At 63.3% G+C, this 16,719-nt stretch overlaps 1 protein-coding gene across 1 annotated transcript in view; it reads left to right on the forward strand.

Annotated features, from left to right (window-relative positions):
* The window catches only part of PKP1 (plakophilin 1), a 47,444-nt gene that overhangs the window by 7,442 nt on the left and 23,283 nt on the right, over positions 1 to 16,719 (forward strand). Inside the window, exons 2-4 of the mRNA XM_039883566.1 lie at positions 4,834 to 5,020; positions 5,899 to 6,187; positions 14,257 to 14,363. Of these exons, the coding sequence (XP_039739500.1) occupies positions 4,940 to 5,020; positions 5,899 to 6,187; positions 14,257 to 14,363 (477 nt within the window). The 5' untranslated portion in view covers positions 4,834 to 4,939. The remainder of the gene's footprint in view (positions 1 to 4,833; positions 5,021 to 5,898; positions 6,188 to 14,256; positions 14,364 to 16,719) is intronic.

The following is a 16,719-nucleotide window of genomic DNA, read 5'->3' on the forward strand; positions in this document are numbered from 1 at the left end:
GCTGGCCGGGGTGGGGGAGGGAGCGTTAGTCCAGCGCTGGACATCTGGGGCCAACAGGTGGGCATTTGAGTGGGGCTGGGAGGGCTGGCGGTGACGGAATTTGGATGAGGCAGTGGCCCACCAGCTGGAGGGCATCACACCTGGCCCACTGTGGCCCCTGTGAACGCTGGGCCGATGGGGGACTATCGCCTCCCCGGAGAAGCCTGAAGCCCAGGCCCCCTGGGCACAGCTGGGAGGTGCCAGGCCAATGCCTGTGATTGACACTCCTAATAAGGAGGCACCTGGGCCCGGCTGTCCACAGGAGGCCTGACGGGCCATAGGGCAATGCCGACGGGAGGCTCTGCCACTCAGCAGATTCTTAGCCCGGCCCAAGGCCCAGAGCATCTCGGCTTTCCGTCAGTGCCCATCTATGGCCTGGCAGCCTGCCGCGAGGAGAAACGCCATCCGGGGTGCCAGCTGTCCTGGGTGTGGCTGCCTGTCTGCAGGCGCGGGCGGGTGACTCATCAAATTACCATGAGGCTGTGCAGGGCTGGGGCCGGGGCTGGGCAGGTGACTGTGAGACTGAGAGAGAGCAAGCACAGAGCCTGCTCAGCTCTTTGGGGACACGCCCCGAGCTTCTGCCAGCTCCCACGGCCTTTCCCTGAGCCGCACCCCCTCCCAGATGCTGGCAGTCTCGGCACCTGCCCACCCCGCCTCGGGCTGCTTTTCGCCCGCTCCCCCGGCTTCCCTTCGAGCCCCTGGCTTGTCGCTCAGCCCCCACTCTCATCCTCCCCAAAAGAGAGCAGGCTCGCACCCCCACGGTGGGGGCCGCAGGGCCAAAGCCACGGCACCGAGCTCTTCTCACTCAGGGCTAAGCCCTCAGAGGGTCTGGTGGCAGTGACAGCCGTCCGTGAAGGCAGAGCGCAGTGCCAGCCCGGGTCGGGAGCGGGGCACACGCAGCGGATTGGGCCCTGGGCGGGGGTCTAAGCTGGGGAGTCCAGAAGGCAGGGCGGCGGGGGGCCCGGAGGCGCTGTGGGGGGCGGGGGGGTCCTGCTCCATGAGGCTGTCGCAGCCCGCCAAGCGCGGCGCCGGCCTTTTACACGTGTGCGCGTGTTTATGGTCATGAGCGGCATGTGAGGTAGGTGTTACTAACCCAGCGTTGCAAATGTGGAAACTGAGGCACGGAGCGGCGGAGCGGCCTGCTCGAGGCCGCACGGCCGGCCGCGGAAGCCGCCACACACCCCGGCCTGCGTGCGCCATGGCCCGTTCTCATGCTCCTGGCCGCCTCCCTGGGAAGTGCCCCGGGGACGTGCAGTCTCGCGGAGAGCTGGGGGCTCCCGAGACCCCGAGGCGGACACCCGGTCCTGCCAGGGGTCTACAAACAGCGCTGCGGGCCGGGGGGAGGGGCAGGCGGGAAGGCAGGTCCCAGGTGAGCCCGTGTGAGGGAGCACGGAACTGGAATTTGGGGTGGGCAGAGGGGCGGGGCGCGGAGACGGCCTAGTGCTGACGGCAGCCTGCTGGGCTGGGGCTGGGTCGCTGCCCAGTTATTCATCACCAGCCTCCCGCCCTCACAGCTGCCCCACCCGCCCCGCCCAGGGAGACCAGAATGTCGGCTGGGAGAGTCGGGGCGCGTCCAGGCCCAGGAGCACGCCCGGCCTCGCCCCTCGCTGGCCCGGCCCGGCGGCCGCGCACTCATGGGCCCTGCTCTCCAGGTTCCAACCCGGACTCTGCTCCCCTTCCGCTCACTCACTGCCGGGCGCCCCCATCTTCCAGGGCACAGCAGGCTGGGTGCACGGCCACAGCCCCGCTGGAGTCTGGCGGATAGGGGTTCACGGTCTCAGGCGTGGTATTCCAGTCAGGGTGCCTGCCCAGGGCTTGGGAGTGGCCTCCGTGTGCCCGTTCCTGTCCCTGTCCATGGCTGGGAGCTGCTCTCTGGGCCCTCTGCACCCTCCAGGCAGTGCCCCACACATGCACCTGCCACAGGCCCCCCACCTTCGACCACCCCGGGGAACGTCACCCGTCTGTGTCGGCCATCAGCCCTGAGTACAGTTTGTAAACCTTTTACTAGCTCATTACAAGTTTGCTCAATGTCCGCCACTTAGAATGTAAGTAAGCCCCGTGAGGGCAGGACCCACAGGACCTGGCGTGGCGTACAGTCCACACGCCCAAGGGACTGGCTGAGTGTGAGCCACGCAGAGAGGACAGCACGTGTGCAGACAGAGAGGCCGAGGGCTGCGGGGGAAACAAACCCTCAGGAGGCTCCTTAGCGACAGGGAAGGGGCAGTGTGGTCCTGAGCTGGCCGCCACTGGGGAGCCTGCTAGCTGACCGAAGGGACTCAGCTGGAAACAGCCAGACGCAGGGAGCTGGCCCCAGGGCTGCTGCCCAGGAAGCCAGAGGGGTCTGGAAGAGGAGTCAAGGACATAAGGACTGGGCTGCATACGGGGGGGCCACGCTGGCAAGCTTAGTGGTCCATAAAGAAAGGAGCCAACCTCCTGGGGGTGTCTGCATCAGCTTGGGGTTCGGGTAGAGGTGATCCCCTCACCTGGGGGCTGGAACTTGGAGAAGCTTCAGCCCGGTCTCTCTTAGAGGCAGCGGGAGCCCCAGAGGCCTCCTCTCAGTCCCCCTGGGCCAGCCGTCCGCTCTCCCCCCCCTCTAGGAGGTACACTCAAGAAGGGCAGGAACTTTGTCCTCTTCCCCTGGTGTCCCCAGTGCCTAGGACAGGGCCTGCTTTACAGCAGATGCTCAGTCCACGCCGTTGCGTAAGTGAATCCAGATTCCACTTTTCAGTGAAACTTGAGGTCACAAGGTTTTACTTCCATGAGCACTGTGAGCCTGCAGAGCTGAGAGTGACATCTGGGTCCCGCTTAACGCCACAGGGCTGGCGGCAGGGGCGTCTCAGGCCATTCGTCACACCCATCTGACCCCCGTGACGATGAAAACGTTCTCGTCTTGCGTCAGAATCAAGCCAACAGCGGGTCAGCTTCTTTCGGGGTGCTTTCCCCAGACCACCCACGACCCCGACACTCACACGCACCTGTTAGAACTTCCCACCGTCTCCAAGCGTGTTCTGAACGTCACCTCGACAGCGCGCCATGCAGAGCTCGGCTCTTGTGACCGAGCCTCACCGACAGCGAGGAGTGTCACCCTCTTCTGCGGTCCGTTTCCGAGGCAGGCCCCACGCGGGGCAGGGCTCAGGCAGGCAGAAGATGGCGGTGACGGGGAAGAGGTGGCCCACTGGCCCAACACCATCGAGCCCCCAACCAGGCTCTCCAGCATGGACGGCCCGCCCCCCACCCCCCGGGGCCGACCGTGACTGCCCCCTCCTTCCCTGCTCCCAGGCGAGAAGTCAGACCAAGGGTCAAACCCAGCCTCACTGCGGCCTTAGCCCTTCTGAGTGTGTCTCCTCGTCTGCAAAATAATTCCTCCTCTAGGGTTCTCAGGGGAATTTGACAGACAGTAACACAGTAACGCAAGCAGCCACCTCTACAGCAGGTCACACGGCAGGGCTCGGCGGAGGGAGCGCGCCCTCCGTCCGCTTCCGGGCGCCCCGCACTCCGGTGCCCGCGTGGCAGGCGGGAAATACTGTCCCCACGACTGATTCTGGGGGCTCCTGCTCTCCACACCCGCACAAAGCGACAGATTAGGGGTCGAGTGCAGGGGTTGGAGCTGGGGACAGGGGGAGGGACTTCCGAGCATCGTGCAGCTGGTTAGTGACACAACGGGACCCCGGACCCAGGTGGTCTGACTTCCACGCCGTGTGAGGGAACTGGGTGCTGCTCACAGACTGACCCCTGGAAGGGGTCACTGGAAAACCGAGGAGGCAGCCTGGCACGGCCACTGGGTGCCCAGGCCCTGTCCCTGCCACTTCCCAGCTTGGTGACCTCACTGAGCCTCAGTGATGGTTCTGGTGCCCCCAGCCCCCACAGGGCCGCCACACAGATTCTGAAGAGATGGTCCACGTGCAGGGCCAGAACCGCGCCTGGCTCACAAAAGTAACAGAGAAGCATCCAGAACAACTGAATTTCGTACCTAGACACAATTTTAGAGGTCACCGCTGTCAGCTTCCAGGGGTTACGCGCTGCCTTTCCTAGCAGTGTGGGCCGCTCCTTGAAGGCCTTCCTGCACCCCAAAGGTAGCAAAACAATCACCGTCAAAGACACAATTAACATTTATTGTAGCTGGCAGATTAGGTTTTGGATAGGCCTGACGAGTGATACAATGGAGCCGTATTTTTATGTGCTGTCATGTGCTCTTTACAGCGCTCTGGGCTCTTCCATAACCCGTGTGCAGGGGACTTTAATGCCCATTTTATAGGACTTTTATAAGGGAGGCTGGAGAGCTGCAGAGAAGAACAGTGGCCCGGGCAGGAGTCACCAGACTTGGTTAGAATGGTTAACTGACGACCTCGGGCAAGCCACCTCCTCCCCCTGTCAGAAAGATGTCGAGGCCGGGCTGGGGGTGTCCAGGGCTCCGTCAGCCCCAGGGCCTATGGCTGGAAGCAGAATCTTACATTTTTAAGTGCCGATCGAGGCTTACAGGTGTTGACCTTTCGTACCCATGACGTATCGTTAGTCACATCTCTGGTTTATTTGACACTCGGTCCTTAGGAGCACAGGCCTCAATTATAAAACTATTTCTATTGGGGACTATCATCTGCTTTACGATATTCAGCTTAGCACGTGCCTGTGGGGTGCCTTCTGGGAAGAGCCGGGGCTCCCCACGTATGACACCCACTTCTCAGGTAATGAGCGTGTGACTTTCGAGTGGCCCCTGAAACTCACTCGGGCTTCTCCATCCTCCCTCGACATAAAATTCCCGGCAAGCGTAGATTCTGATGGTCTCTTGCTTTGCAGATTACAAGAGGAGTTTGTGAGCCGTGGGTGGTGACTACAAATGACAGCAGAAGTGACAGCTGTGACAGCCTAATAGAGGAGCCCCCAATCTCAGGAGCTGGCCACTATGACACAGCTCAGTAATGATGTCCACGATGAGAGCCTCGGTTCATGGAGAAGTTCGCGAAATGCGTTCAGGATCTTTTGGGTAAGGAGGCAAGGCAGGGTGTGACACCTTTGCAAAGATTTCCATCAAGGTCCTTTAAAAAGTACTCAGCTCCTGTCACACCAAATCACCTGGCGTAGGCTGCCACTGTGCCTGGAGACGATGCCACTGGAGCGAGGCATCACCGCGCGTGTCCCGGGGCTGCGGGAGAATGCACACGGGCGTCCTGCAACCCTAAGTCCCTGTGTGGCGGTTTATGGGCAAGGCGGACTTTGAGCTTTTCAGTAAGGATCTGGATAAGATTTACACTAGACTTAATTCACCGCAAATGAGCCTTTATTCGTTCATCCATTTAAAAGTATTTTTTATTGTGCCCCTAATGTGCGCCTGGCCCCGTTTTAGGGGCTAAGTCTGGAGTTCGGGCGGATCCACCCTCTGGCAGGTACTGCTCACCGGCTTTGGGTTTTCGTCCCAAGGCTGGTCCCTGGCCTGGCTTCATGCCCCCACCCCTCCGCCTGCAGGCTAGAAGCTGCCCTCCAGGGGGCCGGGTACCCCCTAAGATGGAGCGCTTCTGGCGCGTCTTGCCAGAGAGATGGCTCCCCAGGCTCCTGAGCCGAGCGCTACTTTCTCCGCCTGCAGCAGGAACAGGACCGCGGGCGTCTCCAGGACCTCGCTGCAGGCGTGGAGGGGGAGGGGAGGGCGACAGGGCGGACAGCAGTCCCACACTCCCGACGCGGCCCTGCCCCCAGGAGCGCCCGCCGCCGCAGCGGCAGGACAGGGCGGAGTGGGTGGTGCAGGCAGGGGCGGTATATCCAGTCTGACGCAGGGCGGGCCTCGCCAGTGCCAGGAGAGGGACGAGCCAGGGCGGAGGCGCCAGGAGCAGCCCCGAGCCTTCGCGAACACTCACTCTATGGCCACAGGGAGCCGCTGAGCGACAAGAGCCCTCCGCGCCGCCCCTCGCCGCCCCGCGCTCTCCAGGCCAGCGCGCCCGCGCCTCCGCCGCCACCATGAACCACTCGCCGCTCAAGACCGCCCTGGCCTACGAGTGCTTCCAGGACCAGGACAACTCGACGCTGGCCCTGCCCTCCGATCAGAAGATGAAGACCGGCACGTCGGGCAGGCAGCGCGTGCAGGAGCAGGTGCTGATGACCGTCAGGCGGCAGAAGTCCAAGTCCTCCCAGTCGTCCACCCTGAGCCACTCCAACCGAGGTAAAGGCTGCGCGCGCGTGCGCGGGGTCTGCGCGGGGTCTGCGCGGGGTCCGTGCGCCCCTGCCCCGCCGCGGGGCGGGCACATCCGGGGCTGCCGGGAGCGAGGGACTGCGGGCGAGGCCGGTCTGCGCGGGGCGAACCCAGAGCTCCCCGGCCCTGTTCCGCCCCGGTCAGCGCGCGCCGGTGAGCGCACAGGTGGCTCTCCAGGACGGGGCTGCCAGCGGCGGGCGAGGCTGGCACCTAGACCCAAACAGGGGCGGGAGGGGGCGCGGAAACAGCCCGCTAGCAGGAAGAGGCCACCGGGGCCGGCGTGCGCCCTGGGGACGCCCCCTTTCCCGCGGGTTGTCCCTGCGCACTCAGCTTCGGTGGGAACAAGTGTGTTGGGGGAGAGGAGGGACTTCCCACTGGCCCCAGGCTGGGCCCTCGGAGGGGCGCTTGTCCAATCAGTGTGCGGCTCACCTGACCAGCCCACCCCAGGTTCCCCACTGAAGCGGGGTGCTAGGGGAAAGGAAGAGGACCCCCGAAACGAGGAGAGAGGTGCCGGATCTGGGCTTTTGTGAAGAACGTTAAGAGCAAATGCTTTAATGCAAAGAATTCGAATGAGAACAGCACACAAGCTGGTGACTGTTCTACCTATTTATTTAGCTGAATTTAGTAAAATGCTAGTGAAGACCCTGCAGACTGCAAGCCAGCGCGGTCAACCAGGGTTCGTGTCTGGGTCAGGCCCTCATGAGAGAGTGACGAGTGACGAGGCGGGAGGTCCGGGAGAGGAAGAGGGGGAGGGGGAGAGGGAGGCCTACCCTGGCCGCCGCCCACCACACAGCAGGCTCCGGTGCTCGTGCCCCGCACCTGCTCTCGCGCCCCACCTCTGGCTTCTGTTCCCTCCTGTGTCCTGGTGGCCCCTGTGCTGAGTCCAGGGAGAGAAGTGGCTGGCTGAGGCCCGCCCAGCACCCCCGCCCAGCACCCCCGGCCCAGGCGCAGCTCTGCATGCCCGTGGCCCTGGCCTGAGCCCCTGGTCCCTTCCTGCAGACCCTGCCTCGAGGTCTCACAGCCCCCAGACCCTCAGCCTCCTCCTTCACTTGGAGCCTCGGTGGCTCCGTGCTTACTGGCCTTTACTGGAGGAGTTTGTGAAGAGCAAAGTGCCCCATTTCTGGCCGTGGCCCAGTCACGGCTGCAGCCAGTCTCCTCTCTTCTCTGAACGAGATGGCCCTGTCCCCTGTCCCCTTCCCACTCCCACGCCATCTCTGGCCCGAGCTCCAGGCTCACAGCTCCAGAAAAATCTCAGACCGGCCCCAGTGCCCCAAACATCTCCTCTTCCCGCCTGTTGGGACACTAGTCGAGTGTCCGTCCATGCCAGAGTCCTCCAGGGGCCTTTGGCCAAGGTGAGGTTCAACTCCAGGGGCTCACGCATACGTCTCCAGACACACTTGGCCCTGTGGATGTGTCCACTGTCCCCTCAGCTAGGACCAGTCCCCCGGGCGGCATCACAGCCGGGAGAGGCAGTTAGGTCACTTGGAGCTGGTGCTTCTGGTTTATCCGGCTTGGTTTCATCAGCGTCCCCACCTCCTCGCGGAACCACCCCAGGTCGGCCGTTGCTGGCACCGTGGCCACTCACTTCACTCCCTCTCTCGAATCAGTTGCATCCCACATACCTCCTCTGGTCCCCAGGAGGGGCTTGGTGGCTGTGGAAGGGCTGTACCCCAGCCATGTCCCTTGCTGCAGTGGGAGGCTCAAATTCTCCTTCAGTGTCATCCATGAGACAGGAGCAGGGGTCTTGGGTTCCCCGAGTCCCGCCCAGGGCCCTTCTAGTGAGAAACTGCAGCCCTGGAGAAGGCCAGCCACACCCCACAGGTGCGGGGCAAGGCGGCCGCCACGCCTGTAGCCTGCGAAGGACAGTCAGGAATGGGCCACCGAGGGCCCAGCAGTGGGACCCTCTCAGAGCCTATCCCTGTGGCCTGGGGCCCAGGGCCATCTCTGCCCAGTCTTCCTGAAACGTGTGCTCCAGACAGATGTCCCGCGCTGGTTGGGCCCCCCAGGGCAGTGAGGAGGCTGCTGCGGCCTGCCTGCCTATATGGCCTTTCCCCATGGGCCCCTCATTCACTGTCCTGTCCTCGTGTGGCAGGGCGTCTGCTCAGGCTGCAGGGCGCTCGAGGGATGTGGCTGCTCAGACGGGTCTCTGCGGGGAGCTCGACCTGCCGGGCTGGGGAGTCCTGCAGGGGTTGGTGATCAGCGGAGGCTGTGGGCAAAGGGCAGCGCCCCGCTTTCCGGCCTGAAGGGAGACACTTTTCCACACCCAGGTGCTTTGTAACTTCATGGGGACCCCGTCCCAAAGCCTCATCCAAATCTCAAGATCCAGCTCCCCGTGAGTCACACCAGCCACAAGGTGTGCGAGGTCAGCCTCTTCCCCCGTCCCTTCTCTGGGGAAGGAAAATCTCGCGCTGTGTCTCCCTGCCACTCAGGCGGCTGGGAGTCGCACCTCCGGCCTTGGGCCCGACTCCCCTCCCTTCCTCCCAGAAGCCCCGTTTCCTCATCTCGAGGGCCAACCCTGACTCCTCCTCGGTCAGAGACAGGGGCGGGTGGCGGAGGGCTGGGGTGCTGCCTGTCCCGGCCTCGTCGTCCCCGGCAGAGGTGCCTGAGGCTGTCCCGGGCCGGCCTGTGCGGGCCCCGGCACACGGGGAGGGGCCCGCCCTGTTAGCTCTTCCTTTCCCCTTCGTGTTTGGCTCTCTCCCAGCACCCAGCTCTGCCCGGGTGGGGCGCAGCTCACCCTTCTGTCTGAAAGCTGTCCTTGGACCACAGACTGTGAACGGGTGTCACGTCTGGCGCATGTTTTAGGGACCAGAGCTGACACAGGAGACAGCAAAGGGCAGTATTTGTGCCTCGGCTCGGTCCAGCGGCAAAACACACTAATTAAACTTCAAATGTACCAATTCTTGTTTCTTTACAACGTATCTTGGCTTGAAGTTGAGGTTTGAGTCGATTTTCGTCGGCTTGTTTCAACACATGCAAAAATGCTGGGGATTCCAGGCTGTTTTGCGGCAAATGCTATTTTTCTGGCTCTTTTCCCTTGGCTGAGCTCCTTGGCGGAGATTTCTTAAACAACCAAAAAAAGCCCTCAAATTCCTCTTCCCACACACGAAATCGTAAATATCAATAAGCCAATTGTTCTAGGTTTCAAAATGTGGGAACGACCTCTGAGATGGGGTGTGACCCCCCAGAAGCCGTGTGACGTTTGAATGAAACCAAACGGAAGGATGTTAGGTGTCGTGCTTGGGTGGCGTTCTTTGTAGGCACACCACAGACGCACACACACACGCACACACGCACGCACGTGTCCACACCTGTGCGCATACGCACATGCACACACCCCGCCCTGAGGCTTGTGCTGTGGCCGGAGTCCAGCCTGGGTGTCCTGCTGACTGGTGCGAGATCTTGGGCAAGCTGCTGCCTCTCTCTGGGCGTCTGCCCCTGTGACGCCTTGGCTTAGATCACCTCCAGGGTGCCTGGTGACAGTCACACGTTTTGGAACTAGCTTGTCTAACTCCTTACCTCTGCAAACCAGGCCCCAAACCGCCTGCAGCTGTGCTGTGGAAGGGCTCCTCACTCAAGAAGCATGGCTCACAGCTTCTTATGCGTAAACACCCTCGCACACCCCAAACCCGGTCGGGTACCCTGTTCTCAAACTTGGCGGCACGTTGGAGCCAACTGGCATTTTAAAAAATGCAATGCCTGGCCCACTGCACAGGCCCGACTGAGTGACTGCGGAGACAGTGCCGGCCTCCGGACGTGTCGTATGCCCAGCGAGTCCGACGTGTAGCCACGTTCAAGAGCCACAGCTCTGGTCCCTGTCCTTCGCTCGCACACAGGCTCAGAGTGGGGGCCACCCTGTAACAGGCACACACACGCGCGCACACACGCGGACGCCCGATGTAGTAACTGCTGGGGAAGATTTTACTCTGGGCGTCCAGCCCTGTGGCCGAGTCCTGCTTTGGCCCTCGCCCCCGGGCCAATCCGTCCCCACAGTTCATCCCCACAGACTTCCACAGGATGCGACCAGCCACTGCGCAGTCCTCAGGTTTCGTGGCGGCCACGCGCAGGTGGGTGGCGGGCTTCCAGCACAGCTGGGCTGGGGTGCTGGTGAGGGGAAGGGACACAGGCTTCCTCTGCGTTTCTGTCACACGTGCCCAGGGGCAGGGCCAGAACCACGCCAAGCGCCGGCGAGGCCGTGCTGGCCCAGCTCGCACTCCAGGACGGGAGGCAGGTCCACAGTGTCCCCAGCTGGCTTGGGCAGAGGAGACGGAGCATGGCTGGCCGTCCTCCTCCTGGGGCACCTGGACTTCGCCACAGACACTGTCCTGAGAGCGGCCTGCGGGCAGGAGTCAGCAGGCTGGGCCCCCAGCATCCTCTCGGGGTGAGTCTGGGCCTGGGCCTGGGCCTGGGCCACGCACTCACACACACCGTGCAGGTCACTCTCACGAGCCCACGGGCCAGCTCCGAGCAGCCGAGCGGCCAGAAGGGGTGCTGACGAGGTCCCGCCAGCGGGTGGCAGTGCCAGGAGCCGGGCGGGGTCCTCCCCAGGAAAGGCTGCTTTTTGTGTGAGGTCTTGAAGGCAGGGAGAGGCCTGGGCTGAGAAGAAGAGCTGTTTCAGGTGTGGAGGGTGTGACCTATTTGAAGGCTTAGAGGTGAACAGGATGAGTCATCCCCGCCAAGGCCCGCCTGTCCCCACTGGAGAAAGAGCTCCATGTGTCCTAACAAAGGCACCGCTTCTGCTTTCAAAGCTTACGTGGGGCGGGGGGAGCTGTGACACCAAGGGGGCCAGGCGCAGAGAGAAGCAGTGTCGAGGGACGAATGTCATCGGGGCGGCAGGGTGCTGAGATGGCCGTACACCCGAAGTGCTGACGAGAGCCAGCCAGTGGTGTGGACGTTCGCCGTTTGCCGTCAGGGTTCTGGGGGGCGGGAAGGTGCCTCTGGGGACAGCGACAATGCTAGGCTGGGCGGCAGACAGCTTCCCTGAGAAGCGCCATCTTCGGCCCTGGTGGACACACGGTGGGATGCAGATGCTCACCTGGGCGGGGCGGGGCTCGGGGTGAGCTGGGTGCTGGGCTCCCCTCCCCTGAGAATCCTCCCCAAGTAAGTGGCCGTGGATATTCGAGGGCGGCACCCAGCTCCCCTCTCTGCCAGGTCTACCTGGCCTGCCAGGGGCCTGCTTGGCTGGGATGAAGGCCTGGCTGGGTAGAGTTCAAGGACCCTGGTCTCATGTAGCAATTATGGAGACTTTGGGGCCTCTGGGCACCGGAGCACCGTCCCCACGAGAGGTGGCCAAGGGAGACCACGGCCTCCATGCCCTGTACTGAGATGGGCGGCCAGGGGTGACAGGCGCAGGGGCGGTGACCAGGAAAGGCTTCCTAGAAGTGAGTAGGGAAGCGGGGTGGAGCGGTGAGGGCCGCCGCGCCCAGCCCTGCTCCTCGCGGGAAGCCCCACGCCCTGGCTGTTGAACTTGACTTTGGGAGGCGGTAGTTCCCAGGCAGAGGGAAACCTGCTTCTGTTGCAGGAGCAGCTCCGCCCCCACCCGTACCCCTCGGTTATGCATTGTACTGCAAGGTGTGACCTCAGGTGTGTGACGGCTCTGGACGCCTCCCCTCCCTCATGACCTTGGGCCCGAGCACAGCTACCTTCTGCGGGAGAAGCAGTGCTGGCGGGCGTGATGGCAGCCTCGTTCTCGCAAGGAAGCCAAGCCAAGCGCCTTGAGGCGGGCTTGACGGCGGTCTCAGCCCAGGTGGAGCTCAGGGGGCGCGTTCGGGAGCTCGCGGGAAGGAAGTGAGAGTTACAGGCAAACAGCTGTCATCACCAGAGTCACCATGGCGACACGGGGACTGGCATTCCAGAGGCGCTGTGCTCCCCCCACTCTCACCCCGCCTCCACGGCGAGAGGGGCCCACCGGTCCCCGCCAGTCTCACAGGGACGAGTGTGTGCGAGGGAGGGGCGCGTCGCCTGCTGACCGAGTGGGCAAGAGACACCGCTGTGGACAGCGCCCGCTGAGAAGCGGCAGAGGACGCGGGCGCCCGTCCCCGCGGGAGGCCTCTTAGGGCTCTGTGGGCTCTGCCACCACTCCAGACTTTCCATCCAGAAGCGTCTGGCTGGCCCACGCTGCCCTTTGCTGAGAAATCCATGCTCGTGGGGCAGAACCAAACGAATGTGGGCCCGCCGAGCCCTGGGAGGGCGGTGGAGATGGGGCGGACCGGTGGGTTGTGGGGGACAGCGGAGGTGGGGCGGATGATGGAGGGGGGTACAGCAGAGGCGGGGCGGATGGAGGGCGGGAACAAGGCCCGGCTGCCGCCCCTTCCCTGGGCGTCCGAGCCCCGCGTTGCCTCCAGTGTCCTCCCCCAAGGGCGGCCTTCCTCCCTTTCTGGAGAACGGGCCATGAGCGGCCTGCACTTAGCAGGGAGCCCCGAGGAAGCCAGAGGCTCCCAGGGCAGTCCCACTGGGAGTCAGGGTGGCTGGGCCCAGAGCAGCCAAGGAGGCGGCGACACAGCCTTTGACGTCTGCCCCCTTCCTGTAACGAGCCCAATCTCGGGCGAGGGGAGCCGGCCCCTCAGAGAGCCGTCAGGGCGCTGGCACTGTGCGGGCCTTCGGGGGTGTGGGGGCCGCCCCCTCTTCCCACAGGAGAGGAAGCTGGGGCCAAGAGAGAGCACGTGACTTGCCCAAATGTCAGAGCGTGACCATTTCAACAACTCCAGGCTCCCAGGCCACGGTCGATGGCCCTAAGAGCCAGTTGACCCTCTGCCACTGGGGCGGAGAATCAGGGCCAGGGTCCTGTCCTAGGAGCTCTGGGGTGTCATGTGGCATTGCACAGAAGCGGCACCAGGCGGGGACAGCTGCCACAGTCCCCGTCCCCCCAAAGGCTTGGGAGTCTGGGTGGCTGTGGCAGGTGGGGACCGGCCACCTGAGCAGGTGAGACCACTGGCAAACCCTCCCCCCAGACAGGGCCTCGGACGCTGGAGTCCGGCCATCGCTAGGAAGCGGCATGCTCATCCCTAGGGTACTCGCCTGGACCCACGGAGACCGTGGTCTGAAGTGCGGCCAGCTTTGCCCCAGCTGTCCTCTATGGCCCTCATGCAGTGGCCGGGGAAGGACCCCAGGCAGGAGGGGACTGGGGTGCGGTGGAGGTGGCAGGGAGGCCGGGCTTCCCGGAGGGAACGAGGTCTGGAGCGTGGCTTTGGAAGGTGGGCGAGATTCGACGGCTGTGGCCGAGGAGGGCGGGCAGACTCCGCGAGGAGCCTGTGAGCAAGGTCGTGACCTGTCGCCGTCAGCCATGTTCCAAGGACAGCTGTCCTTTAGTGCCCCCACCTCAAGCCCGGGGAGGGGGTGGCCCCATCAGGAGCCCAAATTCAGCCCCTCTTTCTGTGATTCAAGGCCCTTTGCCCTGAAATCCTAACGATACCGTCCTCCCGCCTGTGGTTCGTGGCCTCCAGCTCTCAGGAACATTAATTAGTGCTCACGGGCCTCTGAGGGGATGGCCACGCTGCCCTCACCACCTGCAGCAGCCAGGGGATGTGGGGAGGGGCGGAAGGTCACTGCGTCACTGGTGGGGCCGGGCTGAGGGTGGGAAGTGGAGTCCCGCCCCGAGCTGGACTCTCAGCGGCCATCGCTGCTCTGTGGTGCTGACCTCGCAGCTCTGGACCTGGCAGTGGAGGCCCTGCCCATCTTCCCCAAGTGGGAAGCTGGTCCCTGTGGAATGGGGACTCGTGAGTCCCTGGACTGGAACAGCGGCGGTCGGAGGCCCCCCACGCCAGGTCCTGACCTGTGGGTGTCACCTGCCTCAAGAGCAGGGAGCCATAAGGTTCCCAGGAAGGGCTGGCCCACCCTGAGCTGTCCCGCAGCTGTCTGTAGGGGCGCTGGCCGTGGAGGGGGCGGAGTAAAGGGACACAGCAAAGGGCGACTCAGCCCCATTGGCCAGCCACTGAGCGCGGACCTGGTCCCCTGGGGCGTGCTGGACCCGGACGCAGCGATGCCCGGTGGGGAGGGGGGTGAACTGCTCGGCCACCACCCTCTAACTCTGTTTCTGCCCTCAGGGTCCATGTACGATGGCTTGGCCGACAATTACAACAACTATGGGACTGCCAACCGGAGCAGCTACTACTCCAAGTTCCAGGCGGGGCCTGGCTCGTGGGGCTATCCGGTAAGGAGCTGGTTCCCCTCCAAGGGACCGGGCCGTCGTGGGGATGGAGGGGGTGGGGCGGGGAGAGGAGGCTGCTCCGCTCCCTGCGATGGGACCGGGTCCCTTCACTTGGCCACGTGTCATAGGGGCCCTCAGTACAGCCTCCTGTTAGGGCCGATAGATATTTCTTCACGTCTCAGATGAGAACGTTTTCGGAAAAGCACAAAGAGACACGTTTGTGAGAGTCCATCTCGCAACCCGATTGGGTCACAGATGTGAGAGTTTGGCTTCTTGAGGTCTGTTCGTGGGTGATGCGGCTGTCTCTGGGGAAACCCCAAAGGGAGCTGTCCCTTCAGTCTGTGCCGATGGCCAAGGCGCCCCGGAAGCACCCCCACCCCGAGGCCAGGAGCGGCGCCACTGCAGCGGCTCCTGACCTTGCAGACGGGGGCTGGAGCGGGGTTTTTGTCGGGCATGCCAGGGTTCGAATTCGAGCTCCGCGGCTTCACGGAGGAAGGCCCCTTCCACCCCTCGCGTGTGGCGCGGGTGTAACCAAGTCCCCTCGTGGGGCTAGTTCCAGGATTACATGAAATAATGTACGTGAAGAAAACTGAATATAATCAGTCTTAAGATTTTTTTCATTTACATGGGTAGAGATGACCCCTGATCTTTTAATCCTGGCCCTGTCACTGCCTTTCCATGTGACGTCAACCCTCCAAGCCCGGCCCACCCGCTACTGAACCGATATCTGTGGAGCGCGCCCTGGGGCCACGCTCCGGGCCAGCCATCCAGGCCAGCAAAGGGCTTTCCTCGTAGCCTGACTTCGGGGCTCCTGGCCCAGCTGTCTCTCCCAGCGCTCCGATTCGATGGCTTTTCTTTCTTTTTGCCGATTTCAGCATTGGCCTGTTTTCTTTTTGGAAATTCGTGAGCCCCCCGAGGCATCGTGCGGGTGGGGTGAGGGCTGCCCTTCCGCGGGAGCCTGGGGCGCCGTCTTCGTGGGCCCCCCGGGATCCTGGCAGCATTTGCTTTGAGCCCACCTTGCTCGCAGGGGTCACCCTGGTCGTTGGGGTTCCGGGCCAGGGAGAGGGTGGGCGGCGTAGGAGTCAGAGGCTCCCTTTGCCTCCGGCTTGACTCGGGCCTTCCTGCGTTTCCGTCGGGGGCTAATTTGGGAGGACTCGTCTGTCGCGTCTGTCACAGGTGAGGGGCTAAAGGGAGGAATTGGCCAGGTTTGCTGCGCATTCATTTCCCTCGGAAAATTCATTTTCCGATGCTCGGTGCGACATAAATACATTCGGTTGACTGAGTCCAGGAAGCCTGTGAGTCGGGCGCTGATGTGAGTAAACGGCTTTGGGGCGGAGTGGTGACCACCCGGAGTCTGGGAAAACGATTTGGTCGTGCGAGACGGCCGGGCAGGGCGCGGGGGGCGCGAGCGCTCACGCCCACCGAGCAGCCGGTCGGTCCGGAGGCTGGGCCCGGCCCTGTGACTCTGGCTAAACCTCTCGACTCCCCGGGGTCGACCTGCTCTCGCGGGAATGGGACGGTGATGCCTCTGTGCTCGCAGGTCGCTACTATGTTGCATTACCAAGTGGAGAGTGTTACCAATTTGTTTACAAGCATGAAAGTTTGTAGCCAAGGACTGTCCGCATCGCCAGCTGGCCCGTGGGGAGCATTTCTTCTGATTAATTAACCGACGTCTCTTAACGCTCCCGCATGACCCCCCCGTCCGCCTGTGTTCAGACCACCAGCGAAAATACCCTCCCTTTCGGCCCCCGGAGGCCTACCCTGCTCGCTCCTCCCTCGCTGGTGGGACCTGAGACGTGACTCACTCCGGGCAGCTGCCGGGGCACGTCCTGTCCCTCCCCGGCTCAGCAGAGGCTCTGGGAACAGCCAGGAGCTGAGCACACACGCGGCCCAGGCCGTGGGAGGGCGGAGTAGGAGGCAATGGCGTAGCCGATGGGGACGGGAGGAGAGCAGGGGAGGGTGACGGGTGGTGGCCCCCGGCCTGTGCGTTTCCTGGCGTGGCCCCACCGGCTCAGGGCGATGTGACTTCCTCCCCACTGCTGAGACCCACAGGGCACAGAGGGCCAGGAGCGAGGGGAGTGGGGCCCAGCCGTCAGCACAGCCCATTAGCAGGTTTGGGGTCGTTTCCTGCCAGCTGGGACTCAGCGACCGTGGGGGCCCGGCCAGAGCTGAGTGGACACAGCTGAAGAGACTGTCCGCCCTCAATGAACTTGCAGCCCAGGCGGGAGAAGCAGAGGTCAGCAGACAGATCGAATGCAGGCGTTAGCTGCACGGAGTGTCACACCGGTACTGGGGGTTCGATGTTTCTATTTGCTACATCTGGCACCCTGGGTTAGGGTAGCTTCATACACACACACAC

Source organism: Pteropus medius, unplaced genomic scaffold (genome assembly GCF_902729225.1).
Source record: "Pteropus medius unplaced genomic scaffold, Ma_sr-lr_union100, whole genome shotgun sequence".
In the NCBI taxonomy this organism is placed as follows: Eukaryota; Metazoa; Chordata; class Mammalia; order Chiroptera; family Pteropodidae; genus Pteropus; species Pteropus medius.